We start from the raw sequence: 19,199 nt of genomic DNA, 5'->3' as shown, positions 1-19,199 counted from the left end.
GTAAATGCTGTACAGTCCAGGAAACCTCCAAGCACCTGGACAGTCCAGTCTGGATAATGGATCACAGAGCTGTGCTATTATCAGAACAGAACAGTTGTTCAGATTCTGTCCAGACGTCTGATGACCCAGCAGCACAGCTCAGTAAAAACCCTGCAGCTCCCACAGCGGGAGGTACCAGACCCTGTCCTGTGACCCCGTGGCTACTGCCTCTGTGGCGTATTGAAGGCCGCCCCCCACCCCCTGATTTGGCTGCGCCTCGTCATTCCGTGACCGTTTGGCTAACACCGACGCTCTGGTTTTTGGGCTTAAGAAACGTTTCGGTTTTCAAATTCAAACTTAAGACACATCATTTCTCATAATATTTCTGCCTATTCCTGTTATTTAATGTGTTGAATATGAGTGTTTTTCTTTCTCTCCCCATCTTTGTTATTGTAAAGCGACCTTCAGTCTGTGAAAGGTGCTATATAAATTATTATTATTCCCCATTTTCCTTCTTGCCATTGCAATCCTGATCAGTTCATAAATCTAGTAAAAGCCAACATTTGAGTAAATTAATACATCGGAAAATAAGCCGTCAAATAACTAAATTCTTTCTGTTTATTGCCTCTGGTTTATGGTTGCAACAGTAACAGCATAAACACTGTTCAAACGTATTCCTCATTTATTCGTGCAGTTTGGAAAATCATACAAGTGTTTCTGGCAGTTTTATGTAAATACTTTAAGTTTGAAGATTCATGACTTTGAAGTGAAATGTCTCGATTTTTTTTCTGAATGTGTATTTGAAGAAACGTGTTTCAGCATTCTGGATTAGTCTAATGTTTACTGAAATTTTTGTGACGGAGGAAAAAACTGTCACACAACCAGACACGCATGCTCGGAGATGAAGGAGAGTTCACCGAACCGCGGACCAATGACGTGCTTTGGTTTTACGCAAAGTTGTGTGTGTGGGTGTTTTTTGTTGTTGTTGTTTTTTTATTTAGGTCTGTATTTGTACAGGTGGGTGGAAATGCCAAGATAGAGGTTCGTGATTAGTGCGTGCGTGCGTGACTAATGTTCTGTATTGCATTGACAGCAGCGTGTATCTGGCGCGAGACTTTACGACCACGCACCTTTTTCTTTCTTTACACGCGCAGGTGTCCCTTTTCTTGTTTTGAAGAACGAAATTCCTTGACTCGCAGGTAGGAAATTACCTCGGAGGCATCTCGTTGTATCCCATTTCCTTCGATGTGATTAGCTCTATACATGGCTGTGTTTTGAGATCGCGTCGCTGTTTGTTTGAATAACGTTTCTATAGCGCTTGTGCAGCGTGCGGTTGCCGTAATGAGGCCAATTTGAATGATAAAGCAGAAAAGGCTGAAACGCCAACGTTTCGCGACGAACGTTTTTTTTTCGACAATAGTAAGATCATTTTACAGTCTTTTTCGTCCAAATTGCATCATGTAATTGAAGGTAGATAAGAAGCAGTCATGTTTTCGGCAGTGCCGTCCCTGGCTTTGATGTCTCCTCCGTTCAGCGGTGAGTGGGAAATGGAGTGCTTTTCAGCGGATGCGCGGTCATTATCCGCCTTGCCGAGTCTGGTTTTCGCGAGTCGTCGGTTTAACTGCGGCTGAAGGCGAAGGACGGCAGAGAACAGCACGGTCCAACATGTTGCAACAGGAATTCGGGAGTAGTCAGTACAAAACGTAGCCTGACATTGTGTTCAAACGTGGCAGAGGTAAAGCAGAAAGGAGGGGGGTGCCCCCTACCTAATAATAAATAAATAAGTAAATAAATAAATAAATAAATAAAAACAGCTTTGGTTTCAGTCGGTAACGGACTGGCCCCCAGTCTGACCCCTCTCCACCACTTTTTACGTCTTGGGGTCTTACCACCATCTAGTGTTGAAACAAGCAGAGAGGCCCCTGTTTTCTGTACCAGCGGTTGGTGTTTTGCATGTAAATGGTTAGTGATATTAAAATGTACTACCATATAATTTAAAATCTTTTAGAAGAGACGTTTTTATTCATTTCCCTGTGACCTACAGATGGGTTTGCAATACTGTACTGTAAGAGCTGTGTACATGCTTGGAAAATTCAAAACTATTGGATTTAAAGAGACACTTTAATATCTTGGAAAATTACATTTCTGCCACCATTCGGAAGGCGGTGTAGTCAGAACTGTGTCATGTTCAAGTGGTTTCCTTCCTTGTGGATCCACTTTTCATCTTTCTGAAACAAAACCCAAGTCCACCTGCATCCACTCTCTGAGCTTTATAAAACCTCGCTCACTTAACTAAACTCGAGCAGACCTGGCTCAGTCTCTCTCTCTCTCTCTCTCTCTCTCTCTCTCTCTCTCTCTCTCTCTCTCTCTCTCTCTCTCTGCCAGACCCCCGTCAGCTGGTGGTTAGTCAGAGTAGCACCTGCTCTGAGTTTTCACACACTCGAGTGGAGGCTGAGGGGGTGTGCACACCCCGCACGCTGACTGCTGGGGGATTTCCTGCTGTTAACCAGCACTGTCCTGACCGACCGGGGCCCGGTATCTCTGCGTTTAGACAGCCTGACTGGAGCTCAGAACACTGACCTTTTGCCCTTTTGTCTTGATCGTGGCTGTCGGGGTCCACTGTGAGTTCCCTCGAGATGCGGTTTTGTTCTTATCTTCTGTTATTTTAATTTTTGTTCTCTCCTTGTGCACCAGTATCATAATGGAAAAAAATACCTCCATACTCTCCCTCCCCTGGGTTGTGTTTTTCCTTCTAGCTTGGGCCTGGGAGTTTGAGGGTCCTGCATAGTATCTTGGCTGTTCCTAAGATGATTATTGTTGCTAATAATAATAATAATAATAATAATAATAATATTATTATTATTATTATTTTCAGATGTGAACCTGGCTTGCTGTTGGTCAGATCCATGAGTAAAGATAATAGATTGACATTTTAAGGACATATATTGCATTAAACACTAAATTCCTGTCTAGTGGTTCACATGCACCAGCCTGCTATAATCAGCATGTTGCTTTTCTAAGGTAATTATGCTAATGGTGTGTCTGACTGTAAGTGTTGTTATTAAGCACTGGCCTTGCTTGTAATTTAAGGGTTATGGTTGCAGTCCTTCCATTGAGCACTCAGTCGTGGGAACGTGAAGTTGTTTGGGGGGGGGTGTGCGTGTGCATGCGTGCGGCTGTATGTGTGTGTGTGTGTGTTTTTTTTTTTGGGGGGGGGGGTCGGCATGAGACAGCAGATACCCAGAGGGGTTCTGAATAAACCAAAGGCCCTTTGTGTCAGTCTCCTTCACCAGTTCCCCCTCCCCCGCTGGCAGAGATGACCCCCTCCCCCTCCTCTGTGTGTCTCGCTCTCCCTCTGTCTTTCCCCACTTGCTAACTCCTCCTCTCACACACTGCTGACACACCAACGGGTTTACCGCAATGTCTGCTACCATGCCAACACACACACACACACACACACACACACACACACACACACACACACGCGCGCGCGTGCGCACAGGCACAGTGTTCTGAGAGAGACACTGTGGCTATCTGGATACACCGACTACGGCGTGAAGTGTAGTAAAGGGTGCAGTTGGAGTATCTGTACTTTTATACAGCGTGTGGGGACCAGCAGGGAACTGGTTCTTACCCTGTTCCTGCTGGTGTAAAGAATGGGTTCTCTTTGACTCTGGGGGTGTGTAACGGATAACAAACCAGAACTCCTCTCTGTCTCTCTCTCGCGCTTTTTCTTGGCGTGACACAATACTTCCAGCGAGTCCAAGACGCACACATGGCCTCCAGTTCTTTGCTCTTTCATTTTTAATCCGTAGGAATCGTACAGGGGGAAGAGGGGAACAAGGCCAAAGACGAAACAAACGAGAGAGCAGGACACACTCAAAAGAGAGGTAGAGGGAAGGCACGTCTTACTGAACAGCCACTGGTTACTACTGTGAAGCGTTGCCATAACAACCTCCTGTGAAAGGGCCGCCCACTAGCTTGAGTGTCAGTGGGCATTCCAGGAGTGAGTGAGCAGGGGGGGGCAGTGTGAGCTCAGTCACAATGTGATTGGTCACACCCCCCCTGTCTTTGTGTGGACCAGGGCATGCTGGGTAAGAGCCTTGGCTGAATGCTCGTTTGTCTGTGGAAGATACTGAGGGAGCACGGCTACTCTGTTCAGACTAGGAGCTGGATCCCCAGAGGACTGACCGAGGTAGTGTAGCCCTTTCACGTCCTGCCGACACGCGGCCACAGCGTGCATTCTCGCTCCGGCCGCGTCTGGGAGGTGGCCGTGTCGTCAGAAAGGATCACAAAAGAAGGGGATGGGGTTGCTTGGGAGACGCGTGGACAAAGAAAGCCCTGGCCGAGTGGGTTTGTTTACCAGTTCTCCGCTGTGGCGCTCAGGGGCTGCCGTGCAGCCGAGGTGTGTGTCGGCGACTGCCTTCACGATGGCTGCGGCGTTCAGACGCGTTGGTGCTTTCTCTTGACCGTGCTGGGCTTCGTACATGTCCGTGAAGGTCTCGCTCCCTCTTTGGGTTCCTGAACAGTAAAGCTTCTCTCATTCTTTAGCTCTCTGCCTGCAGAGGCTCATTCGCCGCAGTTTTATCGTTTGCTTGAGCTAACCTCTTTTAGCCGTGAGATACAGAGAGAATGGGAGGGGAGCCTGTTTTCCTTTCCATGGTGAGTTTGTCTCAGAACGGGTAGGTGATGTTGGAGGGTGGGCATGGAAGAATGAGTCTGGGGGTGTTTTCCCGATCCCGTGTGCAGCCCCCCTGCGTGAGGGCCCCCTTCCCCTCTGCAGAACAGGACGGTCCACGGGCAGGCTAGGACACCCTGATAGTATGTGCCGGTCCCTTCCTGTCTCTCACTATCGCTCTGTCTCACTCGTTCCACGCATCTTCGATTTCGCTACTGTCTCTGAGGCTCCTGTGCTTGGATTTCTGCGTTTTCAAAGTGGCTTTAGTTAGCTTGACTTGTATTGCGTCAGGATTGAGTGGTATGCTTGATCTCTGAATAGTCTGGGAGGTCCCAGATAGAATCTGTTTCTCTTCTGACGTTCTGTGGCCTTGAAGGCTGTTGAGATATTGTCATTAATATAATTTAAAAAAATCTACTTTTACAAGAAGTTATTTTCATATTTCCATTTGTCATATTAGCTGCACAAATCATTCTGGGTTATTGTAAGAATAAATATGCTGTTTTGTTTGCACATGTGAAAAGTTTAATGTTTGTTGTTGACTTGCTTAATTTTAAAAAAATATTTAGTCAAAAACTAAATCGGTTTTCAGCATACGTTTACTCATCACCTCCTGTATATCAAATTAGTATTAGAACTGAATTAATATTAAACCCAGAGAATGACACAACACGGAAGTTTTTTAATTCATCAGCACTTTATTTGCATGGAGTTTTACAAGTTGCCTTACTACCAAAGAAAATTAACATAAAATTGGTAATACATAGGTAGTGAACAAGAGGAAGTACTTTGTTTACAATATAATTTAATTAACAGTTATTAATCAAAAATACTGACCACCTATAAAAGAATTACTGGTTGTCTTGGACTGTGACCAGATTCTCTAAACCTTGCTTCATAACATCCCCTTCTCTTGTCCTGAGATACGAGCCAGTTTACTGCAGGAAGTGGAGCTCTGTCTCCACACCTCCCAGGGGGTGCAGTTGATGGCCTGTACTCTCTGGACACCCAGCTCCGTCTCAGATGGTCAGCTTCGGTTGCCATGTTGTGCACATGGAGTCTTTACATTGTAAACCTGTTCAATTTTTTTTTTTTTCTTGTTGATTGTGATGACACAGGTTGCCATTTTGATTTCAGGCCAGATAGTATTAAAGTGTGTGTTCTACTTCTGTTATTCTTTTTGATATGTGGTAAAGCCTGCTAAACACTAGTACACTCTGTGCCACTGAGAAGAAGCTAATGGGTTTGTCCTTGTGTGAGAATGAACTATGATGTTGGGATTACTTTCCAGCTTTCATGTGAGTGTTTAAACTGTTAGCGGATCTGGTCATTATTTAGGTCTTTAATTCATATCCGCAACTCTGTTTATCACTCTGTTGTTTTAAGTGTAACCAAACTATGCAACTGTCCAAATAACAGACGGGGATGACTGACCACGTACTAGAATACATGCTTGTGTGAATAATTTAGGTTAATGGTGAGAAGTGAAGTGGAAGGGATATGTAAATCTGGTAAATAAAAATATAAATTATTTAAAAATATAAGGAAAAATGGGTATCACCTTAAAGTTGAAAGATCATGAAAGATGGGTGTGTGATGAAATATCTTAAGAATTCCATAGCTGGATTCCGATGAATCCATAGGCAAGCCATGATAAAATATGTTGAAACTTCCTTAAGGAACACTGAAGTACAGGAGCTGTTTGTTCTGAGGTCTGTCCCTCTACAGATGGGAAGACACTGCACATCACTTAAGCCCACTTAAACCCATAGGTATGTTTTACACAACAACAAGACCTGCAGACTCTACAGAACAAAACAAACAAACTATAACTGATAAGGACTTTGAATCCGGTGTAAGGTGCTTGCATTCTTCAGTCCAGGAGATGTGACGAAGGCCGTGCTGTCAGAGAGGAGAGATGTCTTCTATTGAGCACGGCCGATCTGTCTGAAGGGAGTGTTGCAGGTCGGCCATCGCAGATGATGGGTTTATGCAAATAAAGGAAAGAAAACTGGGAGAGTCCCTGGGTTATAATAAATAATTACATTTAGGAGTTTTCCTGAAATGTGTAACTGAAGTAAAAAAAAAAAAAAAAAATACAATATCTGAAGTCATTCTTTTGTTGAACTTTTTTTTTCTTTGTTAGTGACAGGTTTTTTTTTTCCCCCATTCATTTGTACTCCCACATTCTGCCAAGGCTATTCCCAACCCACGCAGATGTCCTAACAGCATCTTGGACCCGTTTGGTTTCTCTGTGCTTCAGCCAGAGTTGCCCGTCGACGGCCGTTCATTGCGTGCACTGCTGTCACGGGCGTTTGAGGTGATTAGCTCACCTTTTACACTGCTGTGCTCTGGGCTTCTGTCCTCAGGCTGCCAGCATAAGAACACAGGCTAGACTTCTCTGAATCAGGGCCCTAACTGGATGACCCTGTGACCTCTGTACCTACCCCTGCCTTTGCTTTGCTGAGGTCACCCAGATGGGTCTTCGTGCCATTTACAGCTCACACATGGTTCAGAGCTAGATTCTGGAATGCAGTGTTAAAGGAACACAGCCAACCAATCAAAATATTGCTAATTTTGATGTGGTGTCAACAACAACAACAAAAGTCTTTCTTCATTATGGTTTTAGAATCATCTTTAATGTTTTATCATTTAGTTTTTATTAAATTCTTTTAATTTCACTGGAGCCACCACTGCGTTTGGTAACGGCACATCGGTGCAGACAAGAAGGCTGAGAACATCACACTGGTTGAAGATCTTCTCTAATTGTCTACAGATCTGACAAATAACTAGTCAAAATGTTTTGAGTTTCCATAGTTGGCAGGTTCTTCAGTAATTTGTTTGTAGGAGGGTCTGTATATTGGTTGGTTTTGTGGAGATTCTCAATGTTTTTCCCAAAGCTTTGTGAACATGAAATGAGTAGGTGAAAATGACCTTCCAAAAACCAGCATCTGTACCACTCGCTTTTAATGGTGACTTTGACCTGTGACCTTTGCCCTCTGGTCCTGCAGGTGATGTGTCCCCGATCAGTATGTCTCCGATCAGTCAGTCCCAGTTCATCCCGCTGGGGGAGATCCTGTGTCTGGCCATCTCAGCCATGAACTCTGCGCGCAAGACAGTCACACAGGAGACCCTCACGGAGCACCTGGCCACATGCTTCCCAGGTACGGTGTTCTGTTTATTTCCAATATGTAAATGTTTTTTTTTTAAATTTTTTTACTGAAATCAAAATATTCAAAATCAGTGTGTGTGTTTGACTTTCTTTTTTTGGGGGGGCTTCTTTTACTCTAAATTGGAATGAATGATCAACAAATTAAAGGGAGGGTCCCTTGGTTTTAACCTAAACTGCACATGGAGGTAAAAATTGCCTGCGTGTATTTAGTCTAGACTATGATGTTTGCAGTAGCACTGTAATCCTGTGATGCGCATGCCCGCTGGCGAGGACGGGCAGGGGGATTTCTGTGGGTCTTTGCATGTGGAAAAGACTCAGCACTTATGATGGGAGTCTGCGTCTAATTACGAGGAGACGTCGCCATGGCAGCGGTCCTGTATGTGGATTCGTTCACCCTGACTTAATTGTGTGTTTGGAGGTTCATCCCTGCTGCACCAAACTGTGAAGCAAATGTAAAAATTGCATACTATAGGCCATTTGTTATAATCACATGCTAGGGCTTAATATTTAATGGTTGAGAGATTTCGATGACCTCAGTTCTGACATACTTCTCCAGTTTGGTCATATACTCTGACTGTCTTAGCCACATGTTTGTATTTAGACACATGTTATAGATGTATACGTTGACACAGTGGCACACATTCAGGATTATTTGCAATGGGTCTTTCCTGCTCCAGAGCCAATATATAACTTGTGGAAAGAATCATAAATATCAGTGATTACAATGAGGACGGATGTCTTTTCAAACCTGGTGTTGGCTTTCGATTGTCTCTAAGATTTTACTGTGTCCTTTGACCCTGTCCAAACTAGCTGGTGTGTGAGAGAGAAAAGGAGAGACAGAGGTCAGGGAAAGCAGCAGAGTAGGCTTCTCACCAAGCCCAGACCCCTAGGGTGATCTGAGTAGAGCGACATGGTGGTTGTGATCAAGTTCCATAATTCGAATCACTATATAAATACCGCAGCAGGAGGATTATGGGGTGGACACAGTGTGTAGCATGATACACACAAGCCTAATTCAGTTAGGCCGATGGTAGGGGATACGCGCTGAGGACGCTGAGGTCTTCTAGTACATGTTACTACCTCGGCACTGTTGTTGTTGATGAAGATTCTGTAATGTTCAATATTCCATTTTGTTTTGTTTTTTCTTGACTGGTTCTATAAATCACGGAAAAGGTCAAGCATTTTTGACTGATGTGGAACTAATGAGTAAGATTTTTAAAGATCTTAATTTGGAAATTTGAATAAACAAAGAATACTGAAATTTTAGTGAAAAGGCGAAGTCACGTTTGGAGTGAGTTGGAGAACAGAATTTTCCATTAAAGCTGAAGAAAAATGAAGACTCTCACACAATTGTCAATGTGTTTCTGAAGAGATGGCCTTTCTGTCCTACAATACTCAGAACAGCCTGGTCACTTCCTGCTTCTGTATTTGGACAGCCCATGTACGTAGATATGTGACAGAGCTATAAATGGGACACTTGCACCAGTTAAAGTACTTGGCGCTTTCTTTCCCACCTTCTGACACGCAGGTCTCCAGACATATCTCAGCATGCTTGACTGACATTGCGTCATGGATGACAGCCCACCGCTCAACCCCAGTAAAAACAGAGCTTCTGTACATCCCAGGAACTCCCAGCCTTTACCATGACCTCACAGTTTCCTTCAAGAACTCCCAGTATCCCCATCTGAATATGCACGTAGCCTGGGCAGAACTTTGGAGAACCAGATGTAGTTCTCAGCTCATGTTTCTAATCTAACCTGGTCTTGCAGATTTCTCCTTTGTAACATATGAAGGATTCTGCCCTTTCTCTCACAGGAAGCTACCCAGGTACTTGTGCAGTCTTTTAATCTCAAAGCTCGACTTCTGCAACTCGCTACTTGCTGGTCTTCCTCTAAGAGCCATGAAACTTCTTCAACTTGTCCAGAATGCAGCTGTACGACTGGTCTTCAGTCTTCCAAAGTTCACACACAATACGCCGCTGCTGTGCTCCCTTCATTGGCTTCCGGTAACTGCACGCATCAGATTTAAAACCCTGATTCTCACCTACAAAGCCAAAAATGGACCAGCCTCACCATACATGATGTCAAAGCCCAATCCATACCTTGAGTTCTTCGAACCTCAAGTACGGCTCGTCTTGAAACACCATGCTTGAAGTCTCATGGAAGACAAGCATGGAGACTATTCTGACCCCGCTCATGTTTCAACTAACTAAAACTCTAGTACTTAATGTAGGGTATTGTTTATCTGTATATCTCTATATACATCATTTAAATATTTCCTGTATTTCTACAGTATTCTAGTTCATTGATAAGATAATGCCATAAATTTGAATGGGGTATCCAACGTTAGGATTACATAGTAGACACACATAACAGAGTACATTAGAATCTGTGCAAAGCTTATTGACCTCCTTTGACCCCAGTCATTTAGCCAAGCTAAAGCTAACTTCAAGAGTATATTTATTCTTTTTAAGTTAGTTTGCATTGTCTACTAGGGCGGAAACGTTATCCAAGTTGATGCAGCTTGTTGTGTTTGCACACAGATAATTTTCCGAGTCAGATGTCACTGAATGTCAGTTACGTTTCATTGATGGGGTAAATGGGCAAGCAAGCATGATGATGTCGTCACTTCAGGAAAAACACTGCCAGGACATACAGATCAGTACACACACAGAACACACATATATGTATAGCACAAACCAACACAGACAAATGTCACACATCCATTTAATATACATGTTTTCTAGGAAAACATTTTTAATGTTTCTTTTTGAAATGGGACTAAATGGATTCTTGGCTGATTAAAAATTTGTATACTTTTCACACATTAGAAACAACTCCACTCACTGGATACACTATTGGGTATACCGGACTGTGGCTCAGATTGTGTGTACACTACCAGACTGTGGTTTAGGATAAACCATATACACCAAACACAGTGACATTGGTGTATTTACAATTGAGTGCACGTATAGACAATAAACATAAAATAAATTAAAATTAAAAATGGAGCTAATTTAGAATGAAAGTAAACCAGGACAGAAGTGTGTAGCTTGTATTTGTGCAGGGTCTGGGGGTACGTGACCCAGCCGTGGTGTAAGCTGTCCTGATGGGTAATTACTGTGTGAAATGGGCATTAGTGTGTAGACAGAACTTGAGCTGGTCTTTGTGAGACTAGTGTATGGACACCGTGATGAAGAGCTCGGCGGCGGGGTTGTTAACCCAAACTCTGCAGAATCTAACCGACTGTAGGCTAAATGCACATTGGAGGCTCCAGGTTTGGGCCGAGGATTTGAGTGTCACTTAACGTTAAATTCCATTGTCCCGATGGGAGTCCTGCAGGTGTATTAGCTAAGACTTGATACTAGATGACAATCTTTTGGTTTTCTACAGCTACATGCATTAAAATGAACTGCTCACGACCACCTGGGTTTTCTCACAACAAAAACTTTTTGTCAAAAAAAAGAATATTATGTTAAGATAAATGTTCTTGCTAGAACAACCGAGAAAATACTATGGCAGTGTTGTTGTATATGATGTATATAACTTAGCTTTATATTAACGGTGTTCTGTTAAAGCTGTCTGTTAATTCCTAATTAAATGATTAGGAATGATCTTCTCTGTTTACGGAACGTTCTTCCAGCCTCTTCATTAATCCAAGTACACTACATCAATCTGTTCCAACACACAACACAGACTACTGTATATATTCCCAAGAATTCCAAGCAGTTTCCAGCAGGTTTGAAGCTCCCATCCCACAGAGGTATTCTTTCCTATGGCCAGACGCAAGTAGTGTGGTGGCGTTTGTTTGTTTCCTTTTATTTAAAGGGTGTTGGGTGGTGCCCTAGACGCCCGGCAGACGTTGGATACCTCCGCTGACTCTGGCCTTGCCCGGCATCCCCGTGCGTCCCCTTTCGTATTGATTGCATTGACGCGCTCCTTTGCGGTGTTATTTGTCATACAGAGAGAGTCCCGTTTTTCCGCCTTGTAACACCCCAGAAAACGCGTGATGCCCCGCACGCTTGCCCGCATTAGGAGTTGTTGCGTCAGGCCGCTTTGGCGGAAGGCGCTCCATGATGTAACGGAGGGTAAGAAAGACAGCGCTCGCAGACGTAGAAACCAGACAGTGAGGGAAAGCGCAGGCGTGCGGTGTGTGTGTACGGCGAGCTTAAACGCAGCCATTTACAGGGCCGCTGAGAGGTGGTGGTGGTAAATTAATTAATTCATGCTGTAACGAACAGCTGGAGAGTTCATCTGTAGTCGTGCAGTCATGATGACGCGGGAATTCCTCGTGTGTGCGTCAGTGAGGCCTGCATGTGTATCTACAGCCAGTCAGATCAGCAGAATATTCCTTCAGCCCTCTTTATAAGGGGACTCACGATGTAACCCTTAACTTTGGAAAAGAGACATGCAACTGTGTGAACACTTTAATGATGTCATGTATATATGTATAATAAAAACATCTCGGTCTATATTAGAAATGCAGCTGTTGACCTGCTCTTTCTCTCTTTGTCTCTCTGCGTGTGTGCGTGCGTGCGTGTGTGTGTATGCGTGCCATAGGTGTCCCCACCCCGAGCCTGGAGATCCTGCGTCACACCCTCAACATGCTTGTCCGTGAGCGTAAGATCTACCCGACCCCAGAGGGCTACTTCATTGTCACCCCCCAGACGTACTTCATCACTCCGTCCCTCATCCGCACCAGCAGCAAGTGGTACCACCTGGACGAGAGAATACCGGGGGGTGGGGCCCAGCAACCGTGCTCCTCCCCTCCCTCTGGCACGGTCACGCCCTCAGCCTCGGGCTGCGTCAGGGAGCGCTCGCACCACAAGAACCACGGCGACTCCTACGGCGACGGCTACCGGGATGATGTGCCCAGCGCACACACCTCCACGCTGCAGAGGAGAGCCAAGGAGCACAAGGAGGCGCCGTACGCAGTGTCACCTCCTACCCTGCAGGTGTCGCCCTCGGACAAAAGCCGCAGCACCCTGGGCTTCGGCTTCAAGGCGGACACCAGCAGCAAGCAGAGGGACGGAGGTGGCGAGAAGCAGTCGAAGAAGTTTGGCTTGAAGCTCTTCAGATTGAGTTTCAAGAAGGACAAGGCCAAGCAGCTGGCGACCTTCTCGGCCCAGTTCCCCCCTGAGGAGTGGCCCCTGCGCGACGAGGAGACGCCCAGTGCCGTACCGCGTGACGTGGAGCTGGAGCTCATCCGGCGAATCAACCCAGACCTGACGGTGGAGAACCTGGCCAGGCACACGGCCGTGATGAAGCGCCTAGAGGAGGAGAAGGCCCAGAGGAGCAAGGCGAGCTCGGCAGCCCAGCACAGCGCCCGCAGCAAACGCAGCCGCGGGCACCGCAAGGCCCAGCAGGGCCGGCCGTCGCGCTCACACAGCAAGACGCGCGCCGCCAGGGGCGAGCCGTCCGACGGCTCCAACCTGGACGTGTCCTACGACAGGGACTACCGCTTCTACAGCTCATCGCTGGTACGCTCGCCGCGGGACGCCATGATGTCCATGGAGAGGAATCGCGGCAAATACATGGTGCACAGCAACCCCAACATCGTTGAGTCGCACTTCACCACGGCGCCTGAGTGGGACGTGTCGGGTGAGCTGGCCAAGCGCAGGACAGAGATGCCCTTCCCCGAGCCGTCCCGCGCCCAGGCGCACTCCAAAGTGCACCGCAGCCACAGCCACACCCAGGAGCGCAAGTCCCGCAACGAGAGGTCGGACAAGGCCAAAGAGAGGTCGCGCTCCATGGACAACTCCAAGGGCCCTCTGGGGGGACCCTTCCTTGGCGGCCCAGAGGACTTCGAGTGCGCGCCGGACGACAGGAGTCGGTATTACACGGACGACGGGACGCTGAGGGCATCCGCCCAGAAGAGCCACTACTCGCGCGTCATGCTGTCCGCCGGGAGGCTGAGCTCGGACGTCTGCGTGCCCGACATGGGCAGAGGGGCACTGGAGGACGCTGTACACTGCAGACCGCTGGAGAAGAGCAAGAGCAAGGACAGTCTGCCGCCCTACGGGGACTCCAAGTCCTGCTCCCCCAAAGCGACCGTGGACGACTACTTCCACCGCTCCACCTCCAACGAGGCGTCCTTCCCCGCTCCCTCTCCTCTCGTGAAGTCCAGCCACGATTTCGGAGACGCCCTCCGGAAGGGAGCCCCTTCAGAGCGGCCCACGCCCCTCCTGACCTCGTCTCACCCTGTGGAGTACAAGGACGACCCTGCACTGGGACAGAGCGCTGTGTCTTTACCCGCACCTAGCCAGGCACCAGAGCCCTTGCCCAACGGGCGTCTGACGCACCTGCACAACCCCGACTCGGGTGACCTGGACAAAATGGCGGAGGTGTACAGCCAGGAGACACTGTTCATGTCCCCGGACTACATAGAAAGCAGTTTCTCCAGGCCGGGCACGATGCGCAAGGCCCCACACGCCAAGTCGTCGGAGACGCTGGAGAACCAGGAGAGAATGGAGAGCCCCCTCCCGCCGGCTGCGCCGCCGGCCCCGGGCCCCGAGCAGGCGTCTTGCGCCGAGACCGCCTTCGACTACTACAACGTCTCGGACGACGACTCTGAGGGGACGGGCCACAAGAACAAAGTGGAGGAGAAAGTCCGGGAAGGGGGTGGGACCATGCAGTGGCTCCTGGAGCGCGAGAAGGAGCGAGACCTCCAGCGCAAGTTTGAAAGGAACCTCACGTTCCTGAGCCCCAAAGAGGGTGAGGGCCACAGCAGCCAGAAGTCGGCGCACTCCACGCGCCTGGACAGCATGGACTCCAGCAGTGTGACTGTGGACAGTGGCTTTAACTCTCCACGGTAAGACCCTCCGGTCCACGGAGTCTCTTCGATGCCCCCCACCCCCCCGCTCTCCCATCCAGCTGGAGGGCTTTGCTATTCTGTGAATAGAGAAAATGTCATGAGCACATTTGATACTCACAATAACAAACGTAGGTGCTTTTGCTCTTTACACATGTGGCGTAGGATCCTGTAGAGACTTAGCGTAATTCCAGAACATTCCATCCTGTCCTGTTTTGTCAATGGTAACAGCCTCTGTGAGTGAGATTAATACTACTGTATAATGAACTGTCTTAAGTGCCCAGACATTTAAATGCCACCTATACCCATTACAGGTCAGGTGCTACCAAGTTTGCTTTGAAAGTGTTTACACATTTTTAACGAACTAATTGATGTTTGGTGTTACATTATTGGTGGGGGTTTTTTTCTTCTTTTTTTTTTCTCCCTTTTATATTTTTCCTTTTCTTTAAAAAAAAAAAAAAAATTTAAATAGTGTACCCTTGGTCATTTTGTCCAAGTTGTCCGAGTGTACATCGAGTGTTGTTCATATTCCGTTGCATGTTTGGTTGCATGGTGTGCTCTGCATAAACTCCAAGTGAAAAAAACTAGCTTTATTTCTCAGTTTCGGAATAGCTATCGACCCTGTTGACATATTGGCTGTAACCCTAAGTGTTTACGCTGGAGTACTTGTACAGGTGCTCCAGAGACCTCGTGTGCAGCCTGTTACAGTATTAACTCTTTGAGCACACGACGCAACTTGGATTTGCTTCCCTGTCTGCCCTCCTCCTGTCTGCTCTGCAGTCCCTGTCCAACAATGCGTCCTTGTGTCTTTTTGGTTCCTTCCCAATGTCTGAAAGCTCTCATACTGGACACCAGCAGAATATTACAGCTTTTGATTTGACCTGTTTTTTTCTTTTTTTAATGATTTTAAACTAATTTGAAAACTTACTTTGGCCTACACTGGAGGTTCTGTGTTCTTTTTTCATTCTGTCAGTGTGTGATGTGCATCAGCAAACAGAGCTCTATAAGTGTAGTGTTTGAATGCCGAGGTGAGTAACGGGGGTCCGTGTTGAAGACCAGACCAGACCCCCTGCCCTTGCCCAGCCCATAGGCTTGCTCTAAATCTGCACTCCGCACCCAATGAGACATTTCACACATTTGATGGGAAAAAGGTGTCCTGTGTGTGCGTGTTTGTTTTTTTTGTTTTTTTTTCTTAATTACGTGAATGGTTTTTGCAAAATTAAAATATTTTACATATGCTTTTGTTTGCAGTATTTATCCCTGCTTTGGTGGACGTGTGTATGTGTGGAGGTGTGACTTTTGGGTTTGTTCATATCCATTCTCCCGTCTCATGTCTGCACCCTGGTGGACGGAGGCAGAAATGCAGATCATAAGGGGAAGTCACCCTACTTTTCTACGTTCGTCTCTGCTGGGTTCAAGCTCATCTGTGTAGAGCGGCTAACTCCTAATCCCTCCCCAAATTCCTGTTAAATGCCTTATGCAAGCACCGTCAAGAAATCATGAGCGGAGTTCTGTCAGCTGTCTAGTTTCAAGTTAAGGTGGCGGTTCTCTGTTAGGACGCCATGGGAAAGCTCGCTTCACTCCCAGTGAACTCCAGCACGAAACACACATGAAGGCATCAGGCTTTCCAGCTGTTTTATGGGGGTCCAGACACTCACAGTAACATTGTTGAACAGCTAGGAATCAAAACTCGAGAACCTTGTGATCGGTTGAGACCCCTGTTCCGATTGGAGTGAATCCAGTTCGTTTGGACACAGTACTGTCGACGTGACCCTGCTGCTCACAGTGGTTCTGATATTTGATTTTGACCTGTTGTGTGTAAATCTGCTGGTGGTCTGTAAAACTCCAGGGCTCTGGTACTTGCGCTACTCTGCACAGTGCCCCTGTCTGCACATAACAGTCCTGTAATGGCAAATGTGTGCCTGGAAACGATACTTGCAGGGTTAGTGGTGCACAGAATTAAAAGTCCCATTATGCTACCGAACGGTTATTTGCCGTTGATCTGGCCTGTGGTTCTGACTGAAAAATGTTAATTTTCGGCCCCTTCTGGCTGCGTTTCTGTGTGCCCTCCCCTTGCTGAGTGTGTGCTTTGCTGTCTCTTTGTGTTGTCCCCTCTGTCTCTGTTCACTCCACGCACACCCGCGCCCATGCAGGGTGACATCACCGCTACCGTCTGTCCTCGCTGGCCGTCACGTCTGCATGTCTAACCTCCTTCATCTTTTTTCCTCTATAACACCTTTTGCTTTCTTTCTCATCTCTCTCTCGCTTTGCTGTCTCATTTCTCTCCTGGCTCTGTCTCTTACGCTCTCTCTCTGTCTCGTGTTCTCTCTCTTGCTGTCTCGCATGCTCGCTCTCTCTCTCTTGCTCTCGCTCGCGCTCTCTCTCTTTCTCTCTCTCTCTCTCTCTCTCCCTGGCCGCAGCACTCGGGAGAGCCTTGCCTCGAACACCTCCAGCAATGTGGACAATAACCGCCGGCAGAACCTGGCGCTGAGTCCAGGGCACCTGGGCACCAAGCGGCCCCCTCCGCCCTACCAGCCGCCCACCTTCCGGACCGTCCCTGAGCCAACCGCCGCCCGGCCGGAGAAGCAGGCCTCCATCACCAGCGTGTAGCGGAGGCATCCGGCGCTGAGACGGGCTGAGCGCAGAGAGACCCGAGCTAACCCAAACGAACATCTTGAAAAAAAGCCCGCTGTGTGTCAAGACTTACTGTAGGTACCTTCGTAACGAACGCAGCTAAAGCGTTTATAGCGTCGTATTGACTGACATCAGCTGTGGTATGAAACTAGTGTCGATCCGAGGAACCGCTCTAGGTGTCCTGACGAACCCAGCGCCTCCACAACGGGTCTCCTTTCGCCGACGGGTCGTCGCTGCGTTTCGGACCGGTTCTCTCCACTCAGGGCAGTCCTAGTTACACACGTGCTGTCCCACACATGCCTGCTCATGAAGATGCGATCCAGTTCAGATGTCATCGATGATCCTTTCAAATCACTCATGGGGGCCTTCAGTAGGGGGCCAGTCCCTCCGCAACCCTGCTGGTCGAACAGATCTGAACTCTTCCATCCTTGTCGGGGGTTTTAGCTGACCTATGACCTCTTGGCAGCTGTTGGCCTACTCCAAACCTCCGTACAGGGCTGTGCGGTCGTAGCCAGGGACAGTTGTCCATCGTATGAAAAAAGAATGTGTCACAGTGTGTTTACAGTTTGTCATTTTTATACAGGCCCTTTCAATAGCCATCACTTCACAATTAAAGACCCCTCCTAATGTATAGACCGCGTCATGTTTGATGCAACAGGTGCTATTATTCTCTTAACGGACTGTTCTCACAGAGAAAAGGATGTTCCCAGTCATTTTTTTCGATTTTTTTTTTCTTTTTTTTTTTTTAACCAGGTGCTTTCAAATACTGGACAAGATGACAGAAAATACACACCACTACCTCCACGATTTGTACAATGGTCAAAGGTGACATGAGTGTTTTTTTTTTTTTTTCTAAGTCAGTCAAACACACTGTTATCAGCTTGTGAATGTGCTGCAGAGTGCTCTGTTGGAGGGGGTGGGGGGTTCTCCACCCTGTCCCTCCACCATGTCAGAGTGCTAGCAATCTTTCTCCTGTTCTCACAGCGATAAGTGACCAGTGAATTTCGGAAAGTATTGTGGCTGTGGACTCACACGGGACATCTGAATTAGGCTTGCGTAGCTGCATTTCTCATCAAACAAATCATTTATTAATCCAAATCCCTGGAAGGCTGAAGTATAATAAATCAGTGTTTTGCAACCCCTTTATAAACCATCTGAGATCACATAGGTTTTCTACTTCGGGAAATGTTCGTCGTCCCCTCTTTGTCCGAGCGCGTACACCCCGTATCTCCGCAGTGCATTCTGCTTCCTAAAACACCTACAGGAGGACGATAACGAACGACTTTGGGCGGTGAAGTAGAGATTTGCAGCGAGGGCTGCCTTCATTTGAAATGTTTGCACTAAAAGCCTGATCTGTAATGGCTGTAAACAAAACAAGACAAAACGACAAACGAGAATCATCCAGAAGGATGTTGTTTATATTGAACATATTTCATACGAAATGCGGATAGTCCATAAAATGTCTTCCCTTATCATGATGGGTTTCTTATAGTTCTCAATGACACTGTTCCTCATTGTGACATTATGTCAATCTGTAAGAAATGTTTATCTGTCATACTGAGTATAATAACTTAACAGAGGGATTTTTTTTGTAAAGTCTGTAATATTTAAAAGTCCCTACTTGTGTAGTCGTGGCGTTAAATGTTCAGTGTATATGATTTCCCCTTGGGGATCGTGTAACTTTTTAAGACAATAAAATGACATGACACGTTTGAGTATATAGCGTGATCTGTATTTGTACTAACGACATACTAACTGTTCCTTGACATGCAGTGTGCATGTGCAGCCGGGTTTTCCAAACGCGTCGTTAGTTACAGTTAACCGTGCAGCTAGTATGTACGCACCCGCGCTCTCGTTCAAGACGATGGTTCACATTACGATGATTTTGAAAAACGGGGCCCTGATCAAGGCCATTTGTGATCATGA

At 46.9% G+C, this 19,199-nt stretch overlaps 1 protein-coding gene across 10 annotated transcripts in view; it reads left to right on the top strand.

Moving 5' to 3' along the window:
- stox2b (storkhead box 2b) overlaps positions 1-18,991 on the top strand; it is a 45,682-nt gene extending 26,691 nt beyond the window's left edge. For 2 of the 10 annotated variants that reach the window (XM_027017100.3, XM_027017103.3), the window contains exons 2-4: positions 7,669-7,821; positions 12,389-14,639; positions 17,060-18,991. In XM_027017100.3, coding sequence (XP_026872901.2) covers positions 7,669-7,821; positions 12,389-14,639; positions 17,060-17,249 — 2,594 coding nt within the window. In that variant the 3' untranslated portion in view covers positions 17,250-18,991. The other 8 variants (XM_081713023.1, XM_081713022.1, XM_081713025.1 and 5 more) reach the window with 8 other exon arrangements.
- The last annotated feature ends 208 nt before the right edge of the window (positions 18,992-19,199 follow it).

The sequence above is a fragment of the Electrophorus electricus genome, chromosome 4, assembly GCF_041902795.1.
Source record: "Electrophorus electricus isolate QZ-2024a chromosome 4, ASM4190279v1, whole genome shotgun sequence".
Classification (NCBI taxonomy): Eukaryota; Metazoa; Chordata; class Actinopteri; order Gymnotiformes; family Gymnotidae; genus Electrophorus; species Electrophorus electricus.
This window is presented reverse-complemented; position numbering and strand designations above follow the sequence as displayed.